The sequence below is a fragment of the Peromyscus maniculatus genome, chromosome 14 (assembly GCF_049852395.1).
Source record: "Peromyscus maniculatus bairdii isolate BWxNUB_F1_BW_parent chromosome 14, HU_Pman_BW_mat_3.1, whole genome shotgun sequence".
In the NCBI taxonomy this organism is placed as follows: Eukaryota; Metazoa; Chordata; class Mammalia; order Rodentia; family Cricetidae; genus Peromyscus; species Peromyscus maniculatus.
The window spans coordinates 87,973,307-87,987,847 of record NC_134865.1 but is presented as its reverse complement, the minus strand read 5'-3'; the positions used below and the strand labels follow the sequence as shown (position 1 = coordinate 87,987,847).

The window sequence follows — 14,541 nt, the reverse complement described above, 5'->3', positions numbered from 1 at the left end:
AAGTGTGCAAAATGGTAGAAGTCTGTGGCACTTTTCCTACACTTGGTAGTTTGTCTCAGGGGTGAATTTTTGTGTTTAGTGAGAGCTGAAGAGCTATAGAGGCTTTGCCAGGTTCTGAATATTTGTTAGTTTTTGTCTCATATGTGAATCCAGTGTTCAGTAAGAGATGAGCAACAATTTAGATTTTTCCACATTAAAAAACACCATTAGTGTTTCTAAAGTGATGGTGGTGCCTAGTAAAGAATTATTACACATTTAAGGATTTGGTATTGTTCATATTTGTATGGTTTCTCACAGGAAGAATTAATTTTCTGATACTGAGAACCTTGTGAATGGTAAGTCATAGACTTTGCTACATTCACTGCTTCTGTCGGACTCATCCCCACTTTGAATTATGACATTAAACCAGTTTTTGACTATGGGTAAAGGATTTACTACATTCTTTACATTTGTTGGTTTTACTCATGTATGAATTCGCTGATGTTTTCTAAGGTTTGAACACTGACTAAAGCATTTTCCACATTCACTACATTTATACGGTTTCTCTCCTGTATGGATTCTCTGGTGTTGAGTAAGGTTTGTACAATGGATGAAAGCTTTGCCACACTCCTTACATTTGTAAGGTTTCTCTCCTGTGTGAATTCTCCGGTGTTTAGTAAAAGATGAACGGCAGTTAAAGGCTTTGCCACATTCTTCACATTTGTAGGGTTTCTCTCCAGTGTGAATTCTCTGGTGTTTTCTAAGACTTGAACATTGGGTAAAAGACTTTCCACATGGTTCACATTTGTAAGGTTTCTCTCCAGTATGAATTCTCTGGTGTTCACTAAGTGTTGAGCTTTGGGTAAAAGCTTTGCCACATTCTGCACACCTGTAGGGCTTCTCTCCAGTGTGGATTACCTGGTGTTTTCTAAGGCTTGCACACTGGGTAAAGGATTTCCCACACTGTTTACATTTGTAGGGTTTCTCTCCTGTATGAATTCTCTGGTGTTGACTAAGAATCGAGCAATGATTAAAGCTTCTGCCACATTCTTCACATTTGTAGGGTTTCTCTCCAGTGTGAATTCTCTGATGTTTTTTAAGGCTTGCACACTGTGTAAAGGATTTTCCACATATTTTACACTTGTAGGGTTTTTCTCCTGTGTGAATTATGCTGTGTTTATTGTAACTTGAGCAATACTTAAAGGCTTTGCCACATTCATTACATTTGTAGGATTTCTGGGCCTTCTGAATTTTATGTGTAGTAACGTTTGCGGTGTGGTTAACTGTTGTGTCACAATCAATGTGCTTGTAATGATTATCTTGAATATAGTTACATTGATGGATGGTAAACTCTGAGCACTGAGTAAATAAGTTTTCACAATTGAAAAGGTTCTTTGGAAACAGAGTACACTCATGTTTGTTGGAACTTGAGCCATTGTCAAAGTTATTATGCACTTGGTTAAACTGACCAGATTTCTCTACAATAACCATATCCTTGCAATTATTTAGTGTAGAGCCATTACTGAAAGCTTTGCTAGTTTCTTTACACATATATGTGGTTTTCCAAATATCTGTATCTGAATTTTGGCTGTGCAATAATGGATCTGTAGTAAGCAGTCCACAATTGTGCATTTGGCTATAGGAAAGATCTACTTGTTGACTGAAGAGTGAGGATCTTTCAGGACAGGAAGTCTCTATTTGATCAATTTTAGAGATCAGTTCTCTGTTTCTCAATTCTTGGTCTATGGAAATGTTTGAGTGAAAGACTAATCCCTCTTTCAGATCTTCCAAACTTCTTTTCAAAGTTAAGTTATGTTGAACAATGTCCTGTGGGTATTTTTGTTTATAGATACATGGCTTTTCAAAAGCACCTGTTCCAGCATGGGTTTTTTTCACAGCTGTTTTCTGCTCTTGATCTCTGTTGTCAATGACATCTTTGCTATTGCTAGTGATCGCACACTGGTTACGTCTACCACGGCAGGCTGTTTGACCTTTATTCTCACCGACATTTGCCCAATTTCTTAAACTCTTAAGGCCATAACTTCCAGGTCTTCCATGAGTCACTTTTTTGAAGGAATATTTTAGGATCTGTTCTGGTGAAAAGTTCTGGGTACAATGATGAGAAAGGGCTGAAATAAATAAAAACAAACAAATTAATTTAATGGATTCTGGTGATTACGGTTTATAAATATATGTAAAGTTATACCAGATTGGAACATCAGTGGGAAACCACAGGACCAAAGGTCCTTAGTACTCTCTTGCATATTAACTTTAGAAAAAAAATACCGACCAAATTAAACTTGTGTACCCTCCCATAACCAGTTAAGAAATCACAGCACCCCAAGCAAGCAGAAAACCAAGCGCAGTTTGATTGTAGCTGGAAGCAAAGTTGTTACTTTTGTCAACCATAGCTCCTCTCTCCCTCTACAGCACAGGCAGTCAGGGAAATCCAAACCTCCCTCTCCATCAGAGAAAACAGAATGAGGCTTTTTTTTGGTAGGGGCTGTCTGAAACCTGGCTACCTACAATGACAGAGTGTAGGAGATACCAGGTGTATTTTACATGATATAGTGTTTTTATACTCCAAACTGTGATCAGGGGTAGAGAGCCCACAGTAGCTAATGAAATCTGTATAGAAACATAACTCCATATAACAGATGTCCTGAGAACAGGTTTCAGAGTCCTCAATAATCAAAAACATGATGAAGACATCCTATAGAGAAAAAGTAACTTTCTGAATGTAAACAAATTTCTGCTGTTTATCAATTCGCTGAAAAGTAAATTTAATCTACTCATCATGTACATACAGCATGCTATTTTAAGTATGGATTTATGGTGGAATGACTAAACCTATCTTCTTAACACATTATCATTTCATATAATTATAATTTTTGTACTTGGACACATCCTATCAATTTCCATAGTATTTTCTCAAAAACATATTAAATATACTCATGATCTATACAATTCTGTATGTTCTTATGCCTATCCTTTTTTTTTTTCAATTAAATCTAGATCTCTAATAAACAGCTATGGTAGAGTAGCCTTATGTTTATCTTAGTAAGTTTTTTCACCTTTGATCACGACTACTTCAGTAACCCCCAAATTGATAGCCACACTCACTTTTTATTTCTGAGATTAACTTTTCAGATTGCACATTGAGGTGTTCATTTCCTGTGCCTGCTTGATTTCATTTTAAGTCTTACACTTTTACACATACTGCATAAGATGAGATTTTTTTTCTTTTATATAGCTCAATAGTAAACCACTGTGCATATGAACCCCATAATCTTTTTAAAATATTAGTGCAGATGCCTGTGAATGTCAGAAGCATCATATCCCTCTGGAGCTGGAGTTACAGGCAGTTGTGATGTGGGTGCTGGGAACCAAATTCTGGTCCTCAGCAAGAACAGTTTGTGTTATTAAGTTATTATTTAGTATTAGTTGTTATTTAGTATGTGCTCTTTCTTCATCCCCCAAATCATTTGTTTGTACTGAAATTAACTTTTGGCTACTTCAAATCATGCTGCACTATTGGTGATCTTCTCAACCGAATGATTTAATTTTGTTTGCTGAAATATTCAGTCCCTGGGGTGGCTGGAACAAATGCACCTTTGGTTTTTACAGTTTTAAGGTGCCTCCATGCTGTCATCCCCCACTGCTATAATCTCTTGCTGATTCTTTTTTTAAAGGACAAATTTCCATGAATGCTAACACAGTACACAAAGAAACAGAGTGCTGACTCAGGGGGAAAGACAGGAAAAATACTGCAAACCCATCATTCAAAAACAGATTTATGAATTATATAAACAAAACAACCATCTGAAAGATAACAGATTAATAAAACACTAAAATCAAGAAAATGAGAATACAAAGAAACAGACACCATAAGCAAATAGCATAGGTAATAAATTCAGTAAGAAATAGTGGTGGAATATGATGAAGAAACACATCAGAATTCAAGCAGCTTAATTAGTTGCTGCAGGCTGAAAGACAGAGAGTGAAAATGATGCACGCTTGGAGTCCACGTTTCAAAAGTCACAAAGGTAATCTGGAGAGCAAAGTGAGGATGCTCTCTGTGACCCCAGAGGAGCTTTGGAAGACGTACTGTAACATAGACATAAGAAGGAGAACACAGAGAATACACTGCAGGGACAAAATCAACCCATCTTCAAAGTGAAGGAAAGTAACCCATTCACGGATATATAAACACTAGATTGCCGATATATAAACACTAGATTGCCCGACTGTTACCAGGCAACACAAATAAAGAAAAATTCAAGCTCTGTGGAAAATCAAATACAGAGCATCAGAATTCCACAGACTTATGAGGATGTAAAAAACACTTTAAGGTTCTAACTAGAATTTAAAAGACAAGTGTAAAAGCTTTATCATAAACCTCTGTTAACATGCACAGACACACTCTAAATAAAACAGCTAATACCAATAATATCACAGGAAAGGGAAATGTATTTACAAAGAAAATTTCTATGCACTGGAAATTACACTGTCATTAGTAAATACAAAAAAAAAAAAGAAAAAGGAAAATTATGCTGTATCATAGGAGACTCTTTTAGATGTAAGGATTCAGGAATGCTAAAAATCATGAAGGGACAAAAAGAGCTGGCATGGCCATAATTATCTTATAAAAAACATTTCAGACAAAAACAGTTGTATGATAAGAAGATACAATTTAAGCCAGAAAATAACCATGCTGGCAAGTTTTTTCCCCCCTCCTCTACACAGAAGCTAGAGTCTTCCAAGAGGAGGGACTCTCAACTGAGAACATGTCTCCATAACACTGGCTTGTGGACAACCTTGGAGGGCATTTTCATGCCTGGTGATTGATGTAGGAGAGACCAGTGCATTGTGGGTGGTACCATTCCTGGCAGGTGGTCCTACCTAGGGTCTACGAAAGCAGGGAACACTCTAGGTGTGCCCAGGACCCCACAACTGTTCTTTAAAGCACAGATCTGTATTGGTCATGAAAAGCACAGGCTACAACAGACATTTTTGAAAGGAAAGACTGTTAAATGCTGGCAGTGTGTCGGGAGCTCTGCAGGGATGCTGTCCTCACCCACAGAGACCAGGTTTCTGTAGTTCTCTAACATCACATCCCTATACAGATTCTGCTGAGGAGGGTCCAGGCATTCCCACTCATCTGGAGAGAAATCAATGGCCACATCGCTGAATGTCAACTGGTCCTGAAATAAAAATGAACAGAAATAAATACCATGCTGATCAGAGTTTTAGTGTCACCTAAGGAGAAGGAAGAGTTAGAACTGGTGACGATGCGGGCAGTTAGAATTGTTCAGTAAGGTGCTTTGGTATCACACTGATATTCTACAACACCTTACCTAACCGAGTCTAACTATGGCACAGCACCTGCTGAATCAGTGTCAACACTCCAGCTTTATGACATTTAACATGTCAAGGCAAAGCATTACCATCAAAATATTCACAATATGAACTAATATTATACAACTAGAATTATACAATTCTCAGACGAGAATGTCACAGTGAATTACATGGATGATGGTTCTGATTCAGGAGTTCTGGACTGGAGGCAGAGTTTCTGAGGACGCAGCTCAGTAGTGATGCTGACGGCAGCGTCCACGGGCTGTTCACCAGCAGCCACGAGGCAGACACTAGTGGAAGAATTCACTGGCAAATTCGACTTTTAAAGTAATCACGCATTTTATTATAATAGGAAGTACAGCAAGAATAATCTTTTTGATTATTTAAAACTACTATCTTCCATGATTTTATGTTTCTTTTTTCTACATCATTTTGTCAAATCTATAGCAAATGGTCAAGCCTAGGTTCTGACCAAATGTACCTGTTGCAGAATTCAGATGGAAACATAAAGTAAAAATAAAATAACTTTCAAGCAGCTTTCACATGAGATTGGGAATGGAAATGTGTTAAGAAGGCAGCAAAACAAAACTGATCAAATATTATTTATATTTTATTTCTACACATAAAAATAGTAGCTATAAATCCAAAGCAATACACTATGCTGTGTGCATTTCCCAGTCACAGAGTTCTTGCCTAGTACATACAAGACCCCAGGCTCCTCCTGAGGACAGATTAACACACACACACCAAACATAAAAAGAGTAGAAATGTTCACATCAAACATGAAAAATATGGGTCTGGAGATGTAGTTCAGTCTGTAGAGTATGCCCAGCATGCACACAGGTTTGGGCTGACTTCTCAGCACTGCTTAACCAAGATGTGTGTGTGTGGTACACCTTTAACCCCAGCACTTGGGAGGTGGAGGCAGGAGAATGTAAATTCAAGGCCATCCTTAACTCCACACTGTTAGAGGTCAACTTGTGTAAACCTGAATTATATTCTATTTAAAGAAGATTCTAATTCCTAATAAGAAATTAGGGCCTCAATGCCACACACAGAAACCCCATATACCATTATGTGTAGAAACAGGGGTCAAAAGAATGGCTATGGTGAACAATCCCTTGGGGACCATGAGGAAAAAAGGCAAAGGGCCTTTTACCTCAGGTGCACTTTGTTCCCTAAACAGTTCTTAGATGTGATTTCGTTCCTCCTGCGACAAACATTTACATTCAATTTATAAGACATTTATTCTTGGTGGATGTGAGGACATAGCTCTAGAACCCAATCTTCATTGTACCCTGAATCTGGGTATGGTCTTCTGCCTTGCTTTTGTGCTTTCCAAAGAAGATATAATCTATAGTAAGTGCCAGACATTGTGTTTAAATTGGTTTAAACTTTCCTGATAAAGTTCTGGGAAAGGGCTGCTCTGTTAAAATTTAATATGTGCTTACTGACCATTATTTACATGTTTTTCTGAATCGAACAACCTTTGGATCGTTGCTTTCTCAGTTACATTCCTGTATAAAAGTACACTGAAACTGAAGTAGGGCTGTCTACAGCAGTAGAGCATAGGTTCTCCCTCCCCCAGCCCCCATTCTTTCAGGTTCTCAGAATCCAGGTCTCACATACAGATCTGCATAGGCTGGTGAAAGTCAAAACACATGGATTCTCCCTTGATGATATATCCTGTGGAAATCACACAATCTGGGGAACACAGTTGTACCCAATTGTACTAACATATTTTCCTGGAAATATATCTTGCTTTCAGAGACTAAACTCTCTTGCAAGCAAGTCAGTACTATGCCTTGAGAGGTGATTTTTTTTAAGACTATTTATTCAATTTGATATCCTGCTGTGTATTCAGCCTGTTTAAGTTTACCCTGCCTTTAAGAAAACAAGGTAACCAGCCTTACTATGCCTTGCATTTCACATGTTATCAGCTTTTATATCCTAAGCTGAATACAGTTTTAATCTTACATTATGTACTCTTCACATCCCTGATCCAGAATAATGTATGTGTGTTTGGTGTGTTGTGATCTTTTGCTGAAGGCCTTAAACAAAACAAAAATCCCATAAATGTTGGAAGTATTATGTGGATATAGGTTGATAAACTCTGTTAGTGGTTTTGAGTTCTATTTTGAGTCAGTTGGGTTCACGACAGTAACTTCTTCCTTTGTAAAACTCGGCTAAAGATACCAGTAGAAGTATTCCTCATTCCTTTCCCATATCATGTTTTCATTCTTTTTTGAAAAATTTATTTTATGTGTGTGTGTCAGAATAGGTCATCAGATCCCCTGTACTGGAGTTACAGATAGTTGTGGGTGCTGAAAATCTAACCTGGGTTCTCTGAAGAGCAGTCTGTGCTCTTCTAACCAATGAGCCATCTCTCCAGTCTCTTAGCATGTTTTCTATGCTGTTCAATAGATACAAAGCAAAGCCCTTTGTTAGGCATAAACAACGCAGGCAGGCAGACATCAGACACAGACCAGACACAACAGTCCACTAACCACACCATACATATGGAAGATACAGGGAGAGAAAGACATTCAAAATTGGGCTTGCTCCTGGGATAGTATTCTAAGAAGAAATCTCTTTCTCACTGTCTTTGCGACAGGGATGCACCCAGCAGCAGTGGTGCAGGGCCAGCACGCCCAGGTGCTCTAGTCACTGCTCTGTTGCTGGGAAGAGACACCATGACAAAGGCAGCTCATTACAGAGAGCATCTGATTGCGGGCGTGCTTGCTGTTTCAGAGGGTGAGCCATTATCAACACAGCAGGGAGCATGTTGGTAGGAAGGCAGGCATGGTGCTGGAGAAGTAGCTGAGAACTACCTCCTGATCTGCAGACAGAACTGAGCCAGGCAAGGGCTTCTGAAGCCTTAAAGCTCACCCCGAGCAACACACCTCCTCCAAAAAGGACACACCTCCTAATCCTTCCAAACAGTTCATCACCTGGGACTAAGCATGTAAACATGTGAGCCCCTGGGGGTACGTCATCATTCAAACTACCGTATTACTTAGCTATTGTCCCAGCCCCACAACACATTACAGAGGGGTCCTAGGGCCAAGCTTCCCCTGCACTTTGCTAGATCCCCTTAGTCTGGCAGTAACTGTGCAACGATCTACTCCCTTCTCTGTCACTGTCCTGTTAGCTTGGTCAAACAAGCTTCACATCACTCCATGCTGCTCTGTGCTTTGGGTGACAGTTTTCTCTGGGAATTTGGACAGCTGTCTACAGGGCAGCAAAGCACTCTACACCAACTCTGGGAACAAAAACAATACATAAACACAGAGATAGATAAAATTTTAAAAAGGGAAAGGGAAGGAAAAGACAGAAAAGAGGAGGGGAAACAGAAATCTTTCTGTACGTGATGGCAAGGTTACAGCAATGTACATAATGTGAATAGTCAGGAGGTGGGTTGGTTCATGAGAATTGAATCCCTCTGGGGTAAAGACCTGCTACTTTAGGGAGTCAGGTTCCTGCAGTCTAGAGACAAGGCATGGACATCAAGCTGCTCTAAGCCACTATATAATGTGTAAAATAAAGGCTTCCAAGCTGTGCCTTGTCCTGCGTGGCTCCATTTTGAGTGAAAGCACTAAGATGGAAAAGCTACCAGGAGCACTCAGTGTATGTCAAGGGGCTACCAAAGAGCCCAGATGGCTCCCTGGGTTCTATTCTCCATGGTCCCCACTCCATGACTAGGGCCACTCAAGTCGTCCCCTCTCTTACATAATCCTGCTCCTTAGCAAAAAGGAGCCACGCCTCCACCGCAGGGCTCTCGTGTGTCTCCAGCAGCTCTACTACTGGGTTCATCAGTATCAAACTGAAAAGAAGGGGGAACCAAATCCTGAAAAGATTGAGGGAACAAAGAAAGTTAAAGGAGTCTGCTCAATGTCTCTACTCAGATAAAGGCCACAAATTACAACAATAAAATTTACTATGAAAGCTGCCTTCACAGAGACACAATTCCTTTTATATACAGATCAAATAAAATATTACAACAGCAATGAACAGTGCTTAAGACCTAAGTATAGTCAACCTCCAAATAGGTCTTAAGACCTTTCCCAGGTATTTTCTGAAAATTTCACAAGATTATTAACTTTTATTCACATTAAAAAACACTTAACCTCATGCCTAAGGGTTTCACCTCATAAGCTAAATTGTTATCCACTGCATATCAGGAACTAGCCCAAGATCTTATTTAACTTCTTCAGCAACCCTTTGCGATGCACGTTCAGAATGCTCTGAAATCTTTTAAGTAACTGTTTACTGTACAGCAATTATTGGAGACTGTAAATAATTCTACATCCACACATGGGTCTATCTAAGAACCTGTTTCTATTAACCTTCATGCTCAAAATCTATGTTAAAACCTCTAACAAATTCTAAGTCTGCTTCATACTGGCTCATCCAGAAATTTCTTTCTGTGATAAAAGTATCCCAGCTTTACCAGAGTAGAGGTCATTGATAACTCCTCTTCTGCTACAAAAATCAGCATGAACTGCGTTTCCTGCCTACATCCCATTGCTGCTAATATCTTTAAGGCCTTTTAATATGTATCAGCTTTTTATCTCTGGCTCCTCTGAACTCTGAGCTTTAACCCTTCTGTAACCATTATGTAATCTATATCTACACATAGTTATAATAGTAATTCATATTATAAAAGAACCTATAGTTGCTAATGGCAGCTATCAAAGAATATCAGACTGCCTGGTAGATCAGCTAATAAGACTGGCTTATTTTTTAAATACAACTTTGGAAATGTGTCCATCTATGCTTCTGACAAACCACTCTCATGACATAGGGAGAGGGGGATCAATTTGTAGAGGTTCACTGCAACAGGCAGGGAATTCTCAGGAAGCTTCCAGTTTACTCAGCTGGATCCTACAACGGATAACAAGGCCATCCCCACATGATACATTCTCAAGCTAATAGACATTTTATTAGTGTTTCTTCAGTTCTTCATAGACTAAGATGTAGGCCCAGGTCAGAACATGGCTCAGATGAGGCTATACTGACAATACAATCCTTTTCATATATAAGATACAGAAACACAGTTTGCATAAACAATAGACAGTTAAGACCCCTATCTCAACAAAGATAGACGTATTCCAGAAAGGGAGTCCTCCAGACTTACAAACCTAGGGAAGATGCCTACGTTCTGCTTTAGCCATGTTCCCCTCCCCTTGCTGGCAAGTCCTCTGCTGCTGCTGTCATGTCAGGCCACAGAATGAATAGTAAGTAGAACCAACTGTGAACTATGAAGCTGATGGAAGAATTCAAGGATCCTGAACTGAGAAGCACAAGTCAGTAAGCTAACACTGAAGTCTCTGAGACCTGCTAAGCACGCCCACAGCTCCAGGAGCCCTAGTGTCTTATGTAAAATCCACATGAGTGGTAAAGGCAAGAGGGAAGGGTGTTCTGTAGCTTTTCCTCATGGTATAAAACAGTCATCTCTTCCACTATTATGGTGCAGGACAGATAACCAAGACTAAGTCAACTGTGGCCAGGAAGGCATGACAAGAAAACGAAATACCGTGACCACTAGGTCTATAACAATGGCAATGTGGCTGTTTATACTCCCTAAAAGACAGAAGGAGGTGGGAGAATCTCAGGACTTGATTTCAGGATTCCACCCACCTCATCCTCTTGCCTCTCAGTTGCACAAGACCATAGAAGATGCTAGAATATATAGGAACGGAAAAGTTTAAGTGGGATTCCATGATGCAACTCTTGTGTTTTGGACACACTTTCTGGGATAAGACTTCTTGATGGTACAGCAGCTTTGCAATTCACGCTCCTATAAACTCAACGGATTCATGGTTTATAAAGTGAGGTTCAGTGGAACCTATGTTTTACTGTACTCATGATGCCCTATCTTGGTTAATCACACTTTTGTTCACACCTGCCAAGGAAAAGAAATGCAACCAAGTATGGAGGTTTTGAAAGAAAAAGCGTTCAGGGTTGAGGTGAAGGAAGGGCCGAGTCTTCAGTGACTGGAGCCCTGAGTTAAGTCAGTACTTGTGACAGACATCCGAATGAACCTCCTTGCTACCACTCTCTCAGCTACCTGAGTCTGTCGGGTCACCGACCTGTCAGCTTCGTGAGGTTGTCTTTACTGGTCTGAGATGCAGTCTCACCTGTAGGCCCCAGGCATGCCTTCAGTTCTAAATCCCTGTGTCTTACTCAATAACAGGCTTCTGGAAGCCTGAATGCGATCTCCCTACTCCCCAGGCCCTTTCAAGTTGGTCACACTACTGACTCCAGGTCTAACTGCTTCCTGGAAGCAGTTTGTTCATACAGTGAAGGACCCAAGTTAACACCTTCCAGTGGGCTATATCCTGAGCCTCTAGGCTCTGGGAGAAAGAAGAACTAAGTACATGCAAATTGATGGACACATTTTCCATGGAATAAGCACCAACTGAAGCTTATTCCAGGAAGAAGTTGTACAGTGCATTCTGCCACTGGCTACCTGACAGTGTGGATTCTAATAACCTGAATCAGTGATTCAAAACACAGCCAACAGGTGACAGGCCAGCTTTAAGAATAGGCGTTCCACGGTCCACAGAATCAACTAGTCAGGGTTCACAGAGGCTCCGAGACTGAAGTGACAATCAGGGAGCTTATATGGGCCTGACCTAGGTCTTCTGCTGCATATGTGTTATGGTTGTGTAGCTTGTTTTTGTGCGACTCCCAACAGTGGGAGCAGGGGCTGTCTCTGACTCTTTTGCTTGCTTTTGGGACCCCTTTCCTCCTATTGGATTGCCTCATCTCGCCTTGAAATGAAGGTAAGTGCCTACCTAGTCTTGCTGTAACTTGTTATGCCATATTGTGTTGACATCCCTGGAAGCCCGCTCTTTTCTGAAGGGCAACGGAGGAGGAGCGGATCTGCGGGAGAAGGGAGGTGGAGGGGAGGGGCTGTGGGGAGAGGAGGGAGGGGAAACTGCAGATGGGATGTTATATATGAGAGAGACAAAAAAAGTGTTCCAGTGGCCACTGGTATGTTAGAAAGGAAACCTTGGCCCAGAATTGTTTAAGATATAAATTCAGTGCAGTTGTTTTTAAAAACATGAAACAGAATGACCCTGTGACCTAGCAGTCATAAAAGGACTGAGGTCATAGTGACGAAGACGTGGCTACTCCAACATACTGACTACAACACCGTTCTCAGTGGCCAAGACATGCATCCACAAAAGGGCCTCTTAGATCAGAGTCCTCCAGGCTCAGGGCATCCAGCTGCTCCCTCACTGCACCCCACACCTCAGGTTGTTTTCTGAGGAGAGGATGCAGTGGTAATATGCGCTAGATAAGCACACAGCAGCTGTGGACATGTGGTGCCAGGCCCAGGTGCAGGAAATAACTAAAGCACAGAGCATGTAAACTCTCCAAGGGGAAACCTCAATCCAAAAACACTGAGATGTCTGTCGCCTAGAAGACAAAAAGAGGAGAGTACAAAATCAAATCAAATCAACAAAAAATACTTTTTTTTAGAAACAGGTGTTGAAAGGGGAATTGTTAACAAACAAAAGACAAATCCCTATAAAATGCCAACCACATGAAATGCCACGTGCAGGACATGGCCTTTGCACCCAAAATGTCAGCAGATGTGATTAAGTGTACACGACTGGCCCTGACAATACTCTGTGTGTAGGGGGTGGAGGGGTGGGGTGTCATGGGGCCTCACCCCTCCCTGAGGACTTGTGGGCACGTTACAGCTGATAAGGGGTTGAGAGATATTTTCTCTATTAGTGCTGCCACTAACTAGATGCCCAGGCTCCGGTAAATAACTCTCAGTAAATAACCCTAACGAAGCTCATGGGTTCCCCAAAAGATAGATGAAAGTATAATTACTAGGGAAGAAGGAGATTAGTGGGAGGGGGGAGAGAGAGAGAGGACATGCTCAAAATACATAAACATGTAGGAAAATGTCATAATGAAACCCATTACTAAGTATAATATATACCAATATAAAAAATGTTAAAACAATAATAAAGTGCCATTTATTATTATCTGGAGAATAGTGACATAAAGCTGTCTGACTGAAATACACACAACTGAAATACATCAACTGATAATACCGTCTTGGGAAGGGCACACACATTTGGGATTTAGGATTTAATTACCAGACTAAGGCCCTGTAGGCTGGAGGAAGGGTTTTGGATCTGAGCTCCTACTTCCGATACATTCCGAGAGCTCAAGGGAAAAAAACTCTGGGAGAAGAACCCAGCCGCTCTCCGGCGGGAACGTCCGCCATGGAGACTGGATTTTCTGACGCTCCTTCAGACCGTCTCCAGCAGTCGGCAAAGCCGGCTGCAGACAGGGGAAGAGGCCGCCGCAGGGCAAGGGACTGGAGGCTGCAAAATCCGCGTTTCAGCCCAGCTCCTCCCTTCCGGGGCACCGGAGGACACGAGGTCCGCGCAGCCGCCCAGCTGCGCCCGAGGCCAGGGGGACCTGGCCCGGCGCCCCCGGGAGCGCAGACTCCCCCCTACCTAACCCTCCGCGCAGCCTGGCGACCGTCGCTCACCGGCTCCATGGTCCTCGTGCATTTCCAGCACCCGCCGCTCCCTGAGCAACAGCGACTTCGTCAGGGACACCCGGGGCTCCGAAGCCGGGACCCGCCCTAAGACATTTTCAAACACAAAGGGTATAGGCTCGCGAGACTGTCAAGGCCCGCCCCCTCGCTCTGTGAGCTTGATTGGCAGGTTTTTCAACCAACACCACTTCGACTCAGGCGACTGCCCCCCGGCCTTGATTGACATCGGACGGCACCCGTGACTGAAGGAGGTCGGAATGACAAGTTCTCAGCTGTTTTTAGAGGAGGGCTTTCTGGGGATTTAGTTCCCAGGGTGACCTGTCGTTTTCCCCTTCTGTGTGATGTCACGTAAGTCATCAGTTGTACGTGTAACACATACATGATCGACCAGTGCAGAGAACATAACGACGGTCATTTTTCCGTTCCCTAGGACTTGCCTGGACTCTGTTCTGATGGAGACTCTCTCCTGGGTTTTGAGATGGGAAGGCATTCCCGAGTCAGCAATGTCCAGTACAGACGAACGAGAGGGAGAGGTTCAATTTAAAATATTCCAGTGTTCGTTCACTTTTAGAAACTGAAATTAAAAGAGCTACCCATGCCAGGTGCTAGACAGGCATTAACCTGCTCAGAGGCCAGTGAGGATGGACCCTTCCCTCACAATCAGCTTAGGA

At 41.7% G+C, this 14,541-nt stretch overlaps 1 protein-coding gene across 6 annotated transcripts; it reads right to left on the bottom strand.

The window, feature by feature from the left end:
- Nucleotides 1–254: 254 nt before the first annotated feature.
- LOC102905401 (zinc finger protein 141-like) lies at nt 255–13,993 on the bottom strand. Of its 6 annotated transcripts, none has more exons than XM_042261282.2 (4): nt 13,862–13,964; nt 9,067–9,184; nt 5,057–5,183; nt 410–2,108 (listed from the first exon to the last, which is right to left on the bottom strand). In XM_042261282.2, exons 2-4 carry the CDS (start codon nt 9,148–9,150, stop codon nt 463–465), a joined length of 1,857 nt encoding a protein of 618 aa, XP_042117216.1. In that variant the 5' UTR covers nt 9,151–9,184; nt 13,862–13,964; the 3' UTR covers nt 410–462. The 6 variants fall into 6 exon arrangements, with proteins under 6 accessions (XP_015862256.1, XP_042117216.1, XP_076407676.1 ...); XM_076551558.1 differs by having other exon boundaries at nt 1,926–2,108; nt 4,989–5,183; XM_076551559.1 differs by having other exon boundaries at nt 1,926–2,108; nt 5,061–5,183.
- Between the last annotated feature and the right edge of the window lie 548 nt (nt 13,994–14,541).

What these genes read in the sequence shown, in the direction of transcription:
- LOC102905401 (XM_042261282.2), bottom strand. Translation starts at nt 9,150, where the DNA reads ATGAACCCAGTAGTAGAGCTGCTGGAGACACACGAGAGCCCTGCGGTG. An exon ending in TTGCTAAGGAGCAGGATTAT is followed by an intron (nt 5,184 to 9,066) that starts GTAAGAGAGGGG and finishes TTTTTATTTCAG; the next exon opens with GACCAGTTGACATTCAGCGA. An exon ending in CAGAAACCTGGTCTCTGTGG is followed by an intron (nt 2,109 to 5,056) that starts GTGAGGACAGCA and finishes TATTTATTTCAG; the next exon opens with CCCTTTCTCATCATTGTACC.